The sequence below is a fragment of the Oxyura jamaicensis genome, chromosome 12 (assembly GCF_011077185.1).
Source record: "Oxyura jamaicensis isolate SHBP4307 breed ruddy duck chromosome 12, BPBGC_Ojam_1.0, whole genome shotgun sequence".
NCBI classification, from domain to species: Eukaryota; Metazoa; Chordata; class Aves; order Anseriformes; family Anatidae; genus Oxyura; species Oxyura jamaicensis.
The window spans coordinates 19,217,820-19,236,163 of record NC_048904.1 but is presented as its reverse complement, the minus strand read 5'-3'; the positions used below and the strand labels follow the sequence as shown (position 1 = coordinate 19,236,163).

At 37.6% G+C, this 18,344-nt stretch overlaps 1 protein-coding gene across 12 annotated transcripts in view; it reads right to left on the bottom strand.

Moving 5' to 3' along the window:
* Nucleotides 1-18,344, bottom strand: part of CNTN6 (contactin 6) — a 140,428-nt gene that overhangs the window by 18,084 nt on the left and 104,000 nt on the right. For all 12 annotated transcript variants that reach the window (XM_035337525.1, XM_035337524.1, XM_035337527.1 and 9 more), the window contains one exon: nucleotides 4,093-4,220. In XM_035337525.1, coding sequence (XP_035193416.1) covers nucleotides 4,093-4,220 — 128 coding nt within the window. The remainder of the gene's footprint in view (nucleotides 1-4,092; nucleotides 4,221-18,344) is intronic.

Sequence of the window (18,344 nt, the reverse complement as noted above, 5' to 3'; positions counted from 1 at the left end):
CTTTCTGCCAGCCTTTCAATAATAATAATAATAATAATAAAAAATAGTAAAAAATCACTGGTTTCAGTGTTATACCTGCTGCAAACATCATGTAACACTATCCAAGGAAAGTGAACAGAGATTTCTATCGTTATAAGTAAATAAGTTTTTTTTTTTTTTTTTTTTTTTTAATTATTATTATTTTCTTGTTCCAGAATCATTACAAAGCTGGCTGTCTAGAGAGAGCATCAGAGGTTCTAGAGCTCAGACTTGGAACACTTTCTTATATTTCTCTGTCTGCTCTGATTGCTCTTCATGACTATGTAAAACTGTCATCATGGTAGCACCATCAGATCGTCTGAAGTCAAGGACTGCAGAGATGTGAAGGACTCAGATGAAAGTCTGGAAGATTCTTGATCATTAAATTAAAGCAATCTCTTCTTCTCCCTGGAAGCAGAGTGTCACATACAATAAATTCCAGATGATTCAAGGGCCATATTCTCTGTTGGCACAACTCCACTGATTTCAGCACACATTGGCAAAGAACTTGGCTCCATAAATCTCAAGTGAAGTAATTCCATTGTGAAGAACAGGTAACTTTTATAGAATAATGTTGAAAAGTATCTGGGAACTACAGAACACTTCTACAAAGTTTTCTTTTCTTACTCTTTTTTTCCTCCACTATTATTCTCACAACTGAAATAGATCAACACAAATAACATGATTCTATGAAATTATGTTACTTGTATAAATGATTCTTTTTTTAAAAAAAAATCCATTTATTTCTATGGAAAAATTAAAGCAAAAGTAAGCAAGAATGATACAATTAAGACTGCATAAAATTTGTAATCAGATTCAATAACCTAGACTATTCTGTGATTCTGTGATTCTGAAAACCATAGAATACAAATAACAAATGATGTTATTTTTTTTAATTGTGAAATTTTTAAGACTCTATCAGAGCCCGTTGTCTGTTGTACAGGAAGGGACCATTAGTTTGTTGTGATTAAAATGGTTGGGAATTTTTGAAAAGTCTTTTTCAACAGAAAGTTACAATATTATTATGGTTACATCATAAGGTCAGTAATACTATTTCTTGTGCCATTATTTGATCACACCTCCAAAGAGATGAGATAATAGAAATGCAATCCCGTTATATAATGTTATTAGACGGGTTAAATATTTCAGAGATCATTTCTCTGTTAAAAACCTGTTGAATGAGAACCTTAGGATAAATATTTTGAAGAACTGCATTGAATGGAACTCACTACTGAACTGATATTTTGGAACAGAACATAAAGATTTCTTCTAACATGACAAATCCCAATAATTATATGCTGCTAATTCCATAAGAACTCGAGTTCCTTATTAGTAGGAACCTATTTGCCTCCACCAAATAAATGTTGAAGACTGATCTTTTGGGAATTATACTGAGTTTGTATGTGAGGTGTGTTTTTTAGCAGTGTTAATAAAAATCAATTTTATTATGAGATTATCATCCTCTTGTATCTCGTGTTCTCATATCCAGTAATACCACTGATGCAGAGTGGTTCACTTGTGTGATAATTTCTGCTTCTTTTATGGAGTTGTCTTTAAGACTACTACCTCAAATACTTTTAAAAGCTTCTTAAAAGCTCTTGGATCTACATTATCTATCTATCTTGCTTAGCAACTGCAGACATGTATTATATGGCAAATCCCATTCCAGAGGAGAAAATAGATAAGATGTTGTGAGTACTTGAGGTATAATAAAGACTTCTCACACAAAGAATAAACAACTCAATGAGCAGCAATAAACTTAATTTGCACATTAGATATGCTTTTCGAAGTTCTGACATTTCAGTTGAAAATAATGCTGAAGCAATGAGGCCTATAATTGAACAGCCAAAACTTCTCCAGAGGGGAAACAAAAACAAATGTTCCCTGCAAACAAGATCATTTTTATACCATGTTGTTACTGAGTGTTTTAATAAACTTTGTAAATGCCAAACAAAATATTTTTTTTTTTCATTTTTTTAATGTGATTTTCCCATATTGCTTCATTAGGATGTATATATGTGGTATGTGAAATGGTATCTAACTTTAATGAAGTCAGAGCTGCCTAAACCCTAAACTTCTTGGTTTATTCACTGCTAGCTGTGCTGTAACATCATCTCAGAGTACACATTGCACTGCATCAATGCTAATTGCTCTTTCATAGTATGAGTATGAAGCAGTTTTAGACAGCTGCAGTAGGTTAGGAGGAAGGACATTCCTGCAAGCTACAGTAAACATTCTGAAGTCACAAAGAAAAAGAAAAAAAAAAAAAGGAAAAAAAAAAAGAAAAGAAAATAGACAGAATTACAAATTGTATTTAATAACATGCTCTTCTTGTAACTGCAACCATTATTAATGTTAGCTCTTTTGAAAAACTGATAAATATGTTTACTATACTATCACAAGTTCCATATTTTAACTTGTTCTCATTTAAAATCAACAAATATATACAAATATGTAAAAGAAAACATCTGCATTGAAAAGATCATGCAGGAACAAAGAGAAAGAAAACATGTTAAGTTTGTCTCTGTTTTCCTTTTTTTTTTTTTCCCTCATTGATAAAACATCAGAGGATATAGAGCACATTCATTTCACATGCTGCTCACAGGAACAGCTACACAAACAGTATCTCGTTTTATGTCCTCCAGCTCTGGACTAGACCACCTGAGATATAAGTTGGTACTAACACTTTTTCCTAATGGAGATAGACCATCCATCAGCGTAGCAAAAACTTGAAGCAAAGGACTGTTTTGGATGTAATAGACTTTAATGTCTTCCATGATGCATTTATCTGTGTTTCAAAAATGGGTAAAAACACAACAGGAAAGACACCCTGTAGAGCATCACTACGCCAGGTGAAACTGAGCGTAGCCATGTGCCCAAATGATGCCCACTGCAGCAACCAGAGACTACAACCCACGTCGGACCTTGCGCAAAGGGCTGTTTTCTGCCAGTGCCCACCTTCCAGGATCATGTACTAACTTTGTAGTTACACTATCCAGTATCGCATGAGTTCCCACCAGTCACTTTTTCTTAGAGGACATACAATTTTTTTTTTTTTTTTTTATAACTACCCATAAGTTCAAAGACTTTCAAAGAGACAAGTTGTTTTCTTTGGAAGGAGAGAATTTAAATTTTAGTTCATATTCATTATGGAGAAGAAAATAATGATAATGTGCAAGGAGGATGTTCCTCATTCTTCCTTCAGAAAAAGACTTGCTTAGTTACATGGTTCGGTAGCTAACTGTCAAAATGGTTTAAGTGAAGCAAAAATAAAATGTAAGGAAATGTAAACAAAAAAAAATCAAATACTTTCAGACTGTATCCAGGAAAACAAAGTAGTCTAAAAGCAGAGAAGATATTTTAGCAGATTCTTTACTTTATTGTTAATGCAGCAATTAGACTGGGGAAGGGTTGTGGAGGATGGACATTTTAATACTCAGAGTCAAAAGCCAAGTGAAGACATAAAGAATAGTTTTCACTTGGCTCTGATTTGTTTTAGCGTTTTTTTGCCAAAGTAGCACGCAGCAGCTGGGACGCAGAGGAGGAGTGGGTGGCTTTCAGATCTGCAGGGATGCAACATATGCAACATATATCTGCGCGACATGTATCTGTGCTGAAGAAAATAAATCCACCTGATTTTCAGATTAGTTCTCTTTTTTATACCCCAGCTTTAAAGTCTCTTCTGAATCTCTGATGGGATAGAAAGTATAAACAAGCTGAACAAATTCATGTAAACACACTGCACAGGGCCCACCAAACTGCAACAGTGCAGCCCATGTCTGCGACATCTACGTGGTACTGCAGTGCAAATATTGTTATTAATGCTACTGTACATTTCTGTTGATATCTTGGGAGATCTTGCTGATAAACAAATTGATCATCGAACTGGTGTGGTCATGAGGTTTCCCTTGCTGAAAGCATTTTAAGCTGTAAACTGCAAGTAAAAACCTGTCATTATTGATTGGAATACTGACTAGCAGAGTTTTGGGCATCCCTGTGAAATAAAAATAAAGAACAACAGCAAAAAAAATGCGTTCTAACATTCATAAAGCCCAAAGAAAAATACTAAAGTACCTTTCACAGTCAGGCTCCCTGAATTTCTGGCAATTCCAAATTGGTTTGTTGCTATACAAGTGTACACCCCTTCATCTGACTTGGTGATGTTGTAGAGCCTGAGACTGCCATCCTCAAGGAAGATGGTCCTGGGAAAATAAACAAGCAAACACACACAAAAAAAGAAAAATATGAAAAAATAAATACTTCTGTTTCAAGAATGTAAATAAAAATTGAATGTTTTTTTTCTAATATTTCAATGCCTCCAGTATGCTTTTTCTCTTCTACAGCATAGGGAATATGTATCAACTAATTTTCACCTCTCCTTATTATTGATTTCTATATTGGGAAAGTTGTATTGACGTACTGCAATTGACCATTAACTTATCTAGTTCACTTGCAGTAAAATTAAGAGTCTCAAGAGAATGAAGGAAGACCCAACTTGTTACCTAATTGTGCTATATTTTACCATAGGGAGCTTTTTTTCCAGATCTCAATGTTCTGATGCTATACTAATGTTATGTCTGAGGCCAGCTGCCTGTGCAATTTAGTCAGGATTATTAAAAGACATTAGCAGACTAGCTGAGATGCTGAAATGCCATCTCACAAGCCAAGGAGCCAAATCAAATACACCGCTGTCTCACAGGGCCCTCAAATCACCTTGTTAGTCACTATGTTGTTCACACCAGTTTGCTGAGGATTGGGTAAATTGCATTTAATAGTAATTTCAGAACCACTCCTGGGTTTTATGGACAAAATTAATTTCTAAGCTTGTTTACATGCCTCTTCTTGTCAATGAGATAAATTAGGGTATAAGCCAGCACAGTGTTCAGCTCAAGTTTTCTTTAGGTAGGCTTTCACGGCATGCTGGGAACCTTTTTGCTTTTACATACAAGAACAGAGCTTCAGGGTTTGGGGATTTCCTTCACAAATACACAGAACATGCATCTAGTAAAGGCAGAGAGTTTCAAAATGAAAATTGAATTATCTGGGGAGTGAACTTTAGGACAGAAAGTAATATTATCCCATAAAATTTTATTTATTTTGTGCCAGTTCTTCCATCCACCTGTTGCCTCTGGTAGATGTTGAAGTTTTGGTTAATTTTTTCTGAGCTCAGAAGGACAGTGGGCTGAAAGGCATGAAGTTCCTTGAAGTCTCAAGAAAATGGGGTCAGGGTTTCCATGTAGAGCCCTTCCTGCCAGTGTGGCCACTGTGTGAGCACGCTGCTTAGTAGGCATCAGAGAATCTGCACCTAACAGGGAAGAGCAGCGCTCAGACCCTGTGTTTTCCTAGATCTGACAAAATCCAGATGTAAGCCATAAATCCAAGAGAAGAGAGGCTTCATTCATTCCAGTACTCACAGAAGCACTGCATTATTCTTTTATATTCTTCTTTTAATTGACATTTAAATCTAGTACAAGAATCCTTTTATAAAAAGAAAATATCTAATTCATGCATCACAGCTTGGATATTCAATATTTATTACTGACAACATAAGATTGGATGATGTAATGAATTATTAAAGGAAACGAACAATAACAAGAGCAGAAGTTGAAGCTGGCAGTACTATCATAGCTGTTAAATCACAAAAAACCATCACAGCATCTTGTTGTATTCCACTCTTGTATTTATATGCTTGTAGCTATAAGCATAAAACACATCAGGCCTTGTTCTGCTTCCCATTACCCTCTCCCAGCCTCGCAGCTGATGGAGGGAAGCGCCAGACTCAGATTTCTGACCCTGTGTTGAAACACGGAGGCCAAGCCATCCTGCAGCCCTGCCAGGGAGCTGCAAAGCAGGGGCTGCAGCAGAGACACAAGGTGGATGGAGGGGAGCACACCCATGGGGACAGGACGGTGGGGATGTGCTGTTCTGGAGGCCGTGTGCTCCATCCCCCCTCCATTTGCTCCCACTGCTGAACCAGCAGGATGCTCCCCTGTGCCTCAGTGCTGATTGAATTCACCTTGCAATCTCCATTTTTCACCTGCTGTGATGCATGCTTCTTCTTCCCTTCATTTCTCTCCTTGCAAAGTCCTGACTCTGCAAAAGACTTGCCCCTGCTCAGGGGCAGATTTAGGAGTGAGGAGCCTGAGCTGGGACATCTGCATGGCAGCGAGGACACTCTCCTGCCGCCCAGATCCTCCATGGTGCTCATGTGGCCCCTGCTCCCCGCAGCGTCTCTCACTGGGCTGCGGAGCTGAGAGGGAAAGGGATTCAGGTTTGAATGAAAAATCTTTGTTACCTTGGCAATAATCACCAGGTACTGCAGTGGCTGCTTGCCTGCAATTTGTAGTATGATGAGAAAATAAGTTGGGGTTTAATAATCTATCATATAAACACATTAATGTATCCATTTATTAATATATATCCAAATACATCGGAGAGGAGCAAAATACAAATCAACAAAGTACACTCTAACGTAATGATGTTTCAACCAAACAACATTTTCAGATAAGGAAGGATGAATAAGCAAGAAACCTGAGGTTATAAGTGCATCTCCTTGGTGTGGGGAGACACCCGAGGACAATATTTCAGAGGCAGGTTTAAATATGGGGAAACACTTACAGGTTTCTCACTTCTGCCTTTGCAATGTTCTTTGCATTAATGATGCATTTCTTCGCACCAGTTTGTACCAGCCACAATAAAACACTGTCATCAGAAGCTGCTGGTGATAAAATAGTTGATTCAATTGACTGGTTAGCTAATGTATGGTGGCTTCATTACGGTGCCAACAGATACTCAACTGTGGATCAGCAAACGCTCATAAATTGGATACCTGAATTATAAGATATAATGAGACAACTTAGCGTCTCTCTCACCATCAAATATTGATGCCTTATTATTTTTCCTGCAGTTGTACCGAAAAGCTCTACGTACAGCCTGGAATCTAGAAGTGGGCATGAGGCAAAGCCAGACAATCCTAGTCCCCAGAAGCTTCCACTATAAGTAAATATCCAGGAAAAAAGAGTTTATAAAAATACACAATATAAAGGGAAGAATCTTTGAATGCACAGGCTCTGTGCTTAGCCCTCTAAGGATTACTGGTTATGGCTTTTTCACTGAAGTTTAGTGATGTCTACCTTAGCCTTTTTTTTTTTTTTTTTTTTTTTTTTATGTATTCTTTGTTAGGAATTGAGCTCTGAATAATTCACAGCTTCGTGGTTTATTCACTAAGAGGGGTTTGTACCCACTCAAGTGCTGATGAGGTAATGTTTGATCTTTAGAAATGCTGTTCTGAAGCAATACTTCCACAACCGGACAGGCTGGGGCTGGAATGGCTCTTTCAGAAGATCAAAACAGAGCTCAGCAAAGACAAGCCATGAGCTAACAAAAGCTTCAGAGCTGCTTGAAACAGAGGTCACGTTACCTAAAGACAATTAGGGAGCTACCTGTAAATACAATATTTGGGCAGAATTTATGTAAAAACACAGTGAGATCTAGGGTAAATAGCTAGCAGCAAAGGGAATTAAAGGGAAAAAAAAAAAAAGAAAAAAAAAAAAGAGAAAAAAAAAAAAAGTAATTTCCAGATGTACCAAGGTCTGCGTCAGGATAGGGATGAGAAGGCAGAACACAGCAGAAAATCAACATGATGCATTTCAAATGCATGGGAAAAAAGTTCTGCAAAATACTGACCCAGTTGCCATGAACGGCAAAGTTGACATAAACTTCCTCAGAGCCACGACTTTGTGCCATGGGTGGGTTCAGAGGGGCTGCACTCTGTCCTCTTCCATTTATCTTCCAAACAAAGGCACTGTGATTCTGACAGCAGTGGGAATATTTCCTTTAATGGGCTTCAAATCAAGCTCTTACAAACGATTTAAAAAGAAGCTGTGAAATGCATGTCTCACCTGCTGAAAGGCTCGCTGAAAACCGTTACTTTTCACAACATTTTAGACTGTGTGAAGGCTATAGAAAATAATTCTTACCATTTGCATCAGGAGACAAGGTAACTTCAAGTAGTGTGACAAGACAGAAAAGTTAACTTGCTGATAAATATGTCCCTGGTAAAAGAGGAGAAAGAAGAATGAAAGGAGCTACTTGGGACACAGCTGTCCATGAAGTCCTGCTGCAGCAAGGGATCGCGTAGGCACCTCTGACTTACAAAATGCTTCAGTGCTTATCAGGCTCGTGCTGATGCAGATGTTCCTGCCTGAATTCTGCAGGTGCCACCTCTGGGTAAATAGCTCAGTTAAGTAAAGATACCATGAGGAAATGAAGAGAAGAAAACCCGGTGATATAAACTCATACAACGTTCCAGCACACATGAGCTGGAGCTGGAAATGCTCTGAAATACCGTTCCATATGTAACCAGCCTGGGAACCTGCCCCACAAAGAGATGGGTATGGTGGATGAAGTTCACTCCAAGTGGATCATGTGAGTGTAAGACAGCTGTCAAAGCCCAGTTTGAGGACATACCCAGGAGAGCCAAGGGAGCCCCAGGCCAGGGTTTGGCTCCAGAGGTGGTGCCTTTCTGAGCAGGATGACAAGAGATTCCAGGAATGGATCCACAGCAATCTGAGCCTCCATGAACCTTCAGTCACACAACAGCTTGGGAGAAGCTTTTTCCCCAGTTAAGCACAGTGTGATGTCCTTTTGTGTGCTTTTAACTTGGTAATTTCATGGGATTGATCCGTGTCCTTGCCCTCCCTAAGTGACTCCATTAATGTTGAAGATAAGTGCTACATGTGAGACGGGAAAACAGGCTACCCAAGATCTACTGGAGTCAAAACTCTGCGTAATGTTCAAAAGAATAGTTTGCAGTGTTTCTGCAGAAGACACAAAATTGGGAAGAAGTGAGAGCTCATTAAAATTGTCACACATACTTTTTAAGTAAAGAACTTGAGAAATCAAGCAGGGATGATAGGTACAGCTTTTAATTAACCAGGCCAAACAAACCATCTCCGAAAGTGTAGTCTCATGTGAACAAAAGATTGTTGATGGCTATTTGCTTTGATCTTAAGAGCATGAAAGAATAATATGTATTTAGCAAGGCCGATAGAAAAATAAAATCTGAGAAAAGAAAGAGGTGTCAACTCATTAGATTTTGAAGTGTTTTGTGCACTGCTGTATTGTTCAGCCTATCTGTTTTAGAGAGGTACAATTTTAATTTGTGGATGTGAATTACATTAATTCAATACAGCAAATGTCTTTGAAATCTCCATCAAAATCTCAGCTGAGCTGCATTGGTGTAATACTAGGGGTGATTCAAACCTATGTCTGCAGATTTCAGCACTTCCAGTAGTACAGTTATCTTTTCAAGGGCATAAAATAATTCCTTTCAAAATAAAGTAACCCTGATACTTGATGTAAAGATTCACCCTTCTTTTCTCCTGTCTGCCTCTAACATCAAGTGTCAGACACCTCATAATGTTATTGAAGTCATCATCACGGCACTGTGCAGATAAAAAGGGAGTATGCTGGATCTGATGAAATCAGAGGCAAAGTAATTTTTATTATCTGAGAAATCCTATTTGAAACCATGTCTTCTCAGTCTCACTATAGTGCTCAAAAGCAAAACCACTGTTGCTTTCACAGGCTATGAAAAGCTATTGTTTATAAATGTATTCAGGTATGCTAGCAGACGTTGAGACAATAACTGACTTTTCTAATTTTGCAAAGATTGGTAAGCATGAGAGAGGCTGAATTAAAAAGCACAAGGAGAAGCAAGCAAGGGACAGCCACTTGAGCACAGATCTCAAGTGACTCAGAATTCCTACTGATTTATGCAGACGTAAATGCGAGTAAAGTTTGACTGAGTGAATGAATTGTACCTGCTGATGACAGCTCTGGTATTTTTGAAAAGGTCCCACTGAGTCCCATCTGAGATCCAACTGTCTATATTATATGTTAATGATCCTTGTACCTGTTTATCCTATTCTGAGTGTAATTTGTATGCTAATACTATTGCCATTTAATAAACTATGCTTAAATGAAGATTTTCCTTATCTGCATGCTGGTATAAATGAGCTTCAGAGTTGATTGACAATTAACTGGAAATAAAATAAATGCCATTAAACTCTGTGTTAACTATTTAGATCAAAACAAAATTACACAATCTATCTGAATAGTCTTATTAAAACATCTTAGAAAAGAATACCATTAGCAATGGTGAAAGGTGTCAGTGAAACACTATTCCTTTCTGTTTCGTCAAATTTCTAACCGTTCCTAAAAACGAATGTTGTTTTTGCATAGAATCTTTGCAATTTGGAACTACAAATATTTATTTTATGCAAATATCTACAGACATCTGAATTGAGTTTTACTCCATTGGGAAGCTTCGAGACAAATGACAATATTTTCAGGAGACTGTACACTCATTAACATAAAACAGTGATAATTGCCATGCTGTCTTTAATATACTCGTGATAAATGTGAGGCAAATGTCTTTACGTGGTGTCCAAAGCAAAAAGTAGGAAATACACCATGTTTGTAGATATGTGCCTAAACCTACTGAAGTATTATGTCTCAAAACGTGCAGCTGTGGAATACTGGGCAGCAGCACCTCTATGCATATGGGAAAGAAAGACTTGCCAACCAAATTGGTAGTTTGATAATGGACCAAAAAAAAAGATAACCCCCTCCCAAAAAATGTTTTAATCCCTTCAGCTTTCTAAATCATTGCAATATTTTTTAGCTGCTTGTGAGCCTGTTCATCCCCAGTCTGCTGCACCAAACAAACAAACACCGCTCTGCCTTTTCCCACTTGGTCTCACGTCATATTTAACAGACATGGTCCATTTATGGCTCTTCTCTCCCATGTGTCTGTCCTCATCCTATCTGAAATCTAAACAGTCAATGTCATGAGTTTTCATATAAACTAGACTGAGACAAGAGCCATACCTTACTTAGCAAATCCAGCCAAAAAGGTATCTCTTGGTTACAAGTCTACTTTGTGGATGGGGCATAAAAAACATGGTATTTATCTAGCTGTACCTCAATCAGTCTGAACATTCATAGTAGGAAAAAATTGTAGTGGTAAAGTAATATGCAAAGAAGGAAAGGATCAGGAGCCAGACTGCAAAATTCTGTGGTGAGAATCCAAGTAGAAAATAACCTGAATTGTGAGAGAAAGGTTCCCATACTTTCTATTTGCCAACAAATTTTGTTGCTTTTATAAGATCTTTACAGCTCTGGTACATCAGATAAAAGTTCTTTCAGCACAGGATGGTGTGCCCACACTACTACTATTCAATCTAATCCCACTATTAATCATTATTTTTATGATTCAGATATTATCAAAAGTTCAGAGGCAGCCACTCATACAACCAAATTCACTCCAGATGTAAAACTAAGACCTTAATATGGGACTTAAGTGGAATTTAAACAGTATATAGGGCCCTGAATTACCCTGTGTGTGGGAGTTTAATTCACTTAGAGAAATCTTCCCTATCTCCTTGTCAGAAAGTATTTCAAAAATAAAAGTACAATAAAACCTGCAGTTAACTTCAAATTGTTCCGTATATACTAGCAGCAAGTGACACCAGGTACACAGCGTGGTGCTGACTTGTTTTCAGAAACCTTGAACCAGCACATTGCGTGCACGCACACACATAACAGAAGGGCAGCACTGGAGACGCTCTTGCTGTAGGTGTATTCTAATGTTGAAGTGATTAATTTTTAACAATCAAATCAGGAAAGGGATTTTAGAATGAGTAGTCCAAATTCCCAAGCTCGGGCAAACAATTCCTAAGAGAGCAAAAAAGGAAGGACCAAAATCCACATTCTCCACTGAGGAGCTCTCACTGCTGCTTTGCCATCGACTTTCTCTGTGAGCTCCTCCCCCGAATTCCTCTGCTCTTCTCCTCAGCCTGATTGCATTCATCCCCAACACACCCTGATCTAGCCATTGCCTCTCATGTCACTTTTAGGTCAATTTTTTCTCCATCAGGAATCTTTTATTGGGTGTTTGTGCAGAGCAGCACAGCATGTTTTTCATCCACTGCTCATATTTCTGTATGCTACGGCAATACACACAAGAATAAGTGCAACAGTAATGATGTGCATGGCAGTACAACTTGGACTAGAAGAGGATCACAGAAGGTTGCATTCTCTCATTATTTTTTTGTGTGAACTCCTAATTAGGAACCTTGATTCAAAGCCTGTTGAAGTCAATGGAAAAGCTCCAGTGAGATTATCTGGCTTTGGATCAAATCCTAAACATCAATCAGAATATGTGTATGAAGCAGGGACAGAACATGAACTGAACGGGAGAGAGGGCACAACACTGACACTCACCGGGGCTGAGTTTATTACAACTCCATGTGACATGGAAGAGTGACAGATTGCTTGGGACATCTCAGCATGTAGGACAGCCCCTCGGAAAGGCTCACCTTAACAAGTTTCCCAGGGGTTGACTAGGAACGATTTAAAATTGTATTACAGAGATGTCATACAGAAGGGAAACTGTAATAAATCCAGTATCATGCAGGTTGTCACTCTTCTTTAAACATGAGAACATATGGTTCATTTGCTTACTTGATGCTCACGCTATCTGATGTGCTAAACAGTATTACATTAAGTAGTCAGTAATACATGATGAAATTAGTTTTATTGGCTTGTTCCATTATGAAACTCTCTAAGGAGAGGGAAAAAGAAAAAAAAAAAAAAAAAAAAAAAAAAAAAAACTAGAAGAAAAGCCCTTTTCTTATGTCTTCCTCCCTCTGCACTAATATCCTCTGTCTTCTGCCTGGCAGAGTTTCATGAGGTCAAGTAGCAATGGGGGGCCCCTCCTGCCTTCTCATTACTTGGATTGAGTTCAAATGGAAAGATAACAGAAGAAGAAGAAAGGGGGAAAAAAAAGGAAAATAAGATTAAGAAGAAAAATAAAATATTCTTTTTCTTCCCCTCGTCTGTTCTCATTCTTCCTTCTCCCCATATCTCCTTCCTCATCTTTCACACAGTCATAAGCTTTCTCCTCCCCTGCCTTCCGTCTCCTCTTGGGGGAAAAAACAGAATTAACTAGAAGCATGAAAAACACAAAGAAGGAAAGACTGAAGGTACTTCAGGTCAGTCTGAGGCATTTTCTAGCATTCCTTTGATTGTAATTTTTTTTTTCTTTCTTTTTTTTTTTTTTTTGTAATGCCAATTTTAGCAGTTTTGCTGGATCACCAAACATTTCTGCTCATTTTTACTCACTCTTCAGTGAGTATTGTCATGGTTTACGGTCCTGCTAGATTCAATGACGTTATTGAGAAGTAAGCCTGGGAAAATGCTTGTATACTTACACGCAACAGTGAAAACAGAAAAACAGCACTGCTGTTAGCAAGTAAATATCCTGGAAGTATACTATCTCCACCCTTACTGGTCTTTTGCAATATATTTTCTGCTATCATTCATAAAAAAGAAAGACCATTCTAATAGTGAATGTGAGATATTTTTAGCCAGAATACAGAATACACCTTGCGGCTCTCAGCATTCCGTTGGGAAGGTGTAAGGATGGTTTTTGTCCAGTTATCAACAAATACGTTGTACTAGCATGGCCTGAGAGATGAAAAACCAAAGCAATTCTATACAGTAGGCTCAGGTTTTGCAGGAGTTTTCATAGCTTAGTATGCAAACTCAGACCAAACACAGAAAGCAGACAGGTAAATCCATGTCTTTGATTTCTGTCAGTTTAGTTGTTAGCAAGGAATGGAACTGAAGTGATTAATCAAATTTAGCAGATGTGGAATCAATTCCATTGGTTCCCTACACAAAATTAGAAATTCATCAAGGGAGAAGCTTAATTTGTATTCATGTTGACTTACAGCGATGGTGTCTAAGATATCTGGAATTGCTTTGATTGCTGATGCCCACACTTCAAGTGCTCTATTTAAAAACTAAAATAGGAAATGAACTCCTTTACAAGCACACAGACATTGATAAGATAGAAGGGTTAAGGCATATCATCAAAGCTACGCAAAGCTTCTTGCGGTAGAAAAGCAAGAAGGATAAAATGGAGATACACTTAATCCAGGCTTCAAAAACTGGACTTAAAAACTAAAATAATAGTAATATTAATATCCCATTCCTATTCACTTCACCACATTGTTGTAGAAAGCTGGGAATAGGACGGTAAATGTTGGAATAGCATAAGAAAATGCTTCACATATGAAACTTGCTACCAGCATACAAATGTCTTTACTATCTTTATCTGCAAATAGTGGGTGCATAAATCAGGGTGGCTTGTGGCACAAAACAGCATGACAAGCAAAGCTGCTTTTTGCCTGTGCAACTCAACTAGTGTGAGTTCAGTACAGGTTTCTTTTTTTCAAACACTGTAGGTGTTTCATTCCTCCCCCTTTGTTCATCTAAAAGTTAGACATCTCATTTGAGATAGAGGTGCCTGCCAAGAAAAAGTAAATAACTACCTTAGACTGCATATTGACTTCAGCTAAATAAAACTTAAGTGACATCCATCTTCTCCTTTGTTAGTAGACTACTACAAAATTTGGGATTTTCAATCCATTTTGTCATGATTTCTCCCCAAGCAGGATTTTTATTTTATTTATTTATTTAAAATAATGGATATTCTGGAAGGTTTCAGTACAAGCTAAACAAACAATGCTGACATTCTGGTAATTGAAATGTTTCACTGCAGTTTGTTGAACTGCCCTGACACATTTCTTTTCAAATTGGTTCAAGCTGAAATGCTATTTCACAGTGCAATATGCTTTATATGTTTTATTTGATTGGTAGATTGAGGACTTCTCAAGTTTACCAATTAATTGCCTTTTTTTTTTTTTTTTTTTTAACTTCTTCTTTCTCTAATTCCAACAGCTGTCCACAAGAAGACAGATTTTTCAAAAACTATTACAGTGGAGCAGCAGCAGAAAAACAGAAGTGGACAGCAGTTATGCACTCAGAAGGTTGTAGAAGAGGGGTCCTGGCCAGGAGACTGGTGGAGCAGCCCAGATGCAACACACACCTGTGAGAGGATACAACCCTTTAGTTAATGAAGCCTGCTGGGTTGTTGCAACTCTCTTGGTAGCAGGAGAGAATCTCCCTGAGCCTGAGCCTCCAAGGGGCAGCTGTGAGACCTCAGCAATTACCAGATAATTTTTCTAACCCTTAGTGGTAGTCTCCAGTCACAACATCTGCTCAGTTTTCTTTGCATAAGATTGTTGAAAGACAGTGTTTCATTTCAGTGCTCAATCACTGTGCCATATTTCCTTTGAGAAATGGCAGCAACTTGAATATAAAATACAAAAAATAAATTCTCTCTCCCATGCCACACTTACCAGGTAGAGCAGCTTTGTTTATGGCAGAGAATCAATTACCATCCTTCACTGAGATGGGGCTGCACGCTGTCCTACAGGCAAGACCAGGAGCCAACACGTATTGAGCATGTTTTATTAACCCCTAAACATACTTCTTGTCCAATACCCAGAAAAGACCTTAAATTATGAATATTTGCATTTTACTTATTATTAATGCATGGAAAGTTCTGCATATGACTAACGCATTCTTTCAGCCTACCTCATTTCTTTGTTTTCCCTCAGCTATCTTCATTTAAATTCTGAGTGGAGTGAATCACATATGTTTATAGGCATTCACTACAGTGTTCGGGGATCCTTGGTTCATGCTGAGGGAACAGCACCTCTCCCTGGTAAGTAAATTGGGTTCCAACTCCCATTTATTAAAATGTTTAAATCAATTAAAAAGAATCACGAGGCAACATGTCCTGAATCCACTGAAGATGATATGACATACATTCATGATGAAATCTGTGTCTAGACTTGCAAATTTGCTTTAATACATGAGTTGTTCCTTTCCACTCTTTCTTTTCCACTTTTCCTCAGTGGGTGCATGAGATGATAAAAGTGAAGTGTGAGATGAAGAAAACTCCCTTTGGATTTATTGAGAATACATAACAGAAAAATAGCTCCTATCTGTGTCAAAATCCCAAGCTTGGGAGTTCATAGCATTACGTTTGTTCTTTTTCTCTGCTGCATTTAATCTCCACATTAGCTAAAATCCACAGCACATGCCAGGAAAAGGTCTTGCATTTGGCAAAGGGCAAATAAATCTCTTCCAACGTTGCAAGCAGGCCCTTGGACAAGTGGCATTGCTCCCAAAAACCCATTTCACAAAAATTGGATTCAAAGGAGGTGGTTAGTTGCCCAAAAGAAATCCTGAAGCTGTACTAGATGATATGAAGAAGCTGACTAGAGGAATCACATAAAAAGAGAGAAGACAAACAAGGATTAGCCAACGGTGGGATGCCTTTTGATTCCTGTAGCTGATAATCTCATATTGCCTCTCTAAAGTGGCCAGTTGCACTAGCCAAAGATAAACCCCAGGAATGAGGGTGAAAATCAATTATTTTGGAGAACTATAAAATCGAATACTCAATGCAGAAGGAACGTTGAGAAGAGGAACAGTAAGCAGTCCCAGTATATGTATGTTTGTTTCCCCACTTAATGTAAAAATTGATTGGGAAATTTTTTTGAAGGACTTGTGTATGATTCAAATGTAATAAAGCATTCTACATCAGGTAGAGTATACAAATAGTTGAAGATCCAGGCAAAGGTGTTCTTTGAACTACAGAGAAGATGGAAGAGAGGAATGGGGCAGGAAGAAAACATCTTAGAAGGCTGAGGACCTTTACCCAAGTACTGCAGCTTTGTAAATATAAAAAGGCTTGACAGAAGAACCCCAGAGGAAATCAAGAAGTATTTCATGGTGCTTTTATTAATAAGATGGACAGTCTATTAATTAACTTTTCCTAGTTAGCACATCTATATATTTACACGCTTAAGCTGACATTAATATAAAGCAGTGTTATGTGATATTAATAGCTCAGAGGTTCAGGGACAGCAGTAACTATGCATGCATGACCATCATGAACTATTATCACAAGTGAAAGGAAGAAGGTGAAAAAGAACGAACATCCTTTTTCCCTTAGGGTGAAATAGGTCTAACTGCACTATTTCTCTAACAAAAGATTGAATTTGTCCAAATCATTCTCAGGAAGCTATGTGGTTTGACTTATTTTGCAGTATGTCCATCACAGTTTTGCTGTCAGAACCATAAGGGACTGATATTTTTTTTATTATTATTATTATTTATTTTTTTCCCCAGCATATATAGCCCAACCAGATTTTAAAAACCTAGAAGAGAAATCCACATAGACTATAAATGCTGCATAATGAAATGTGAGCAGATATAAGGAAAGCTTTAGTTAAAATAGTGCATCTGTATGGTACATGTCAGGATTTAATCATACATACAGAAAGACAGAGCAGGTTCTTTCTTTTTTATGAGCAAAGATGTGTGATTTTAGTACTTTAATTAGCTGTGAAGAGAAATTACAGCCACACAGATCCTCGTTTCATTTCTGCTTTCTGTCAAAGATCTCTGGAAAAAATACTGTATAGATGATTTATTTTATCTTCTTTAAAACTGTGGCATTATCTATTCTGTCATTTAATAATCAAAAAGCCTCATAAATTCTACTTTGCACCAGTGGACACACTGGTAATATTGTTTTGCACATGGAGTGTTTAAAATCCCTTGCATTTGCCTCAGTGCAAATCTTGCTTCTTTTGTTTACTTTTGCTCAGCAGCAGAAGGCCTTCTGGGATGCTCAAAAATTACAGCATGGTTATAATTGTTAGTAAATTAATACAGAAGTACAAGAAAATACGGCACGCGGTATGTAAATATTTTTTTATATATAAGCAAATCAGATGGGGAATACCATGGTGCTGGAACTAGCAAGGTCTAGGCTTAATTCAGTGATTTAAAATACAAGTTCTAGATGGTGCCTTTCTGGCTCCTGTACTGTGTCAAAGCTTACCCATGGTAAACTGCATAATGGGAATATGCTTTGTGTCCTGTAGGGGTACACTGCATACAATGGGAATGAATAGGCTTTTTTGAGGAATAGACCATACAAACAAAATGCAAATAAGAGATTTGACTGAGTACTAGTTAGAAAAATATTTTTAGTTGATACCTGAGCAGTTAAATAGAAAATAAAACTGGCATTATTGACAGAATGGAAAAAATCAATGGAAAGTTCTCTACAGACTCTGGCACAGATTGCTTACCCATAGCTTTCTTTTTTGCAACTACCTATGTGAATTACCTCTCCTCAGCTTTACATTTTCCACATCCACTCAAATTTACTTTATTAACAACGTATACTACTTCAACATGAGATAGGAAACTGTTTCTTTGGGTCACATTTTTAGATAAGGGTGTTTTAATGAAATATAATAATTTTAATTCTTATGTCACCCAAACTTCCTTGAACAACTAGTGTTATATGCAAAATCTGGTGTTGAATT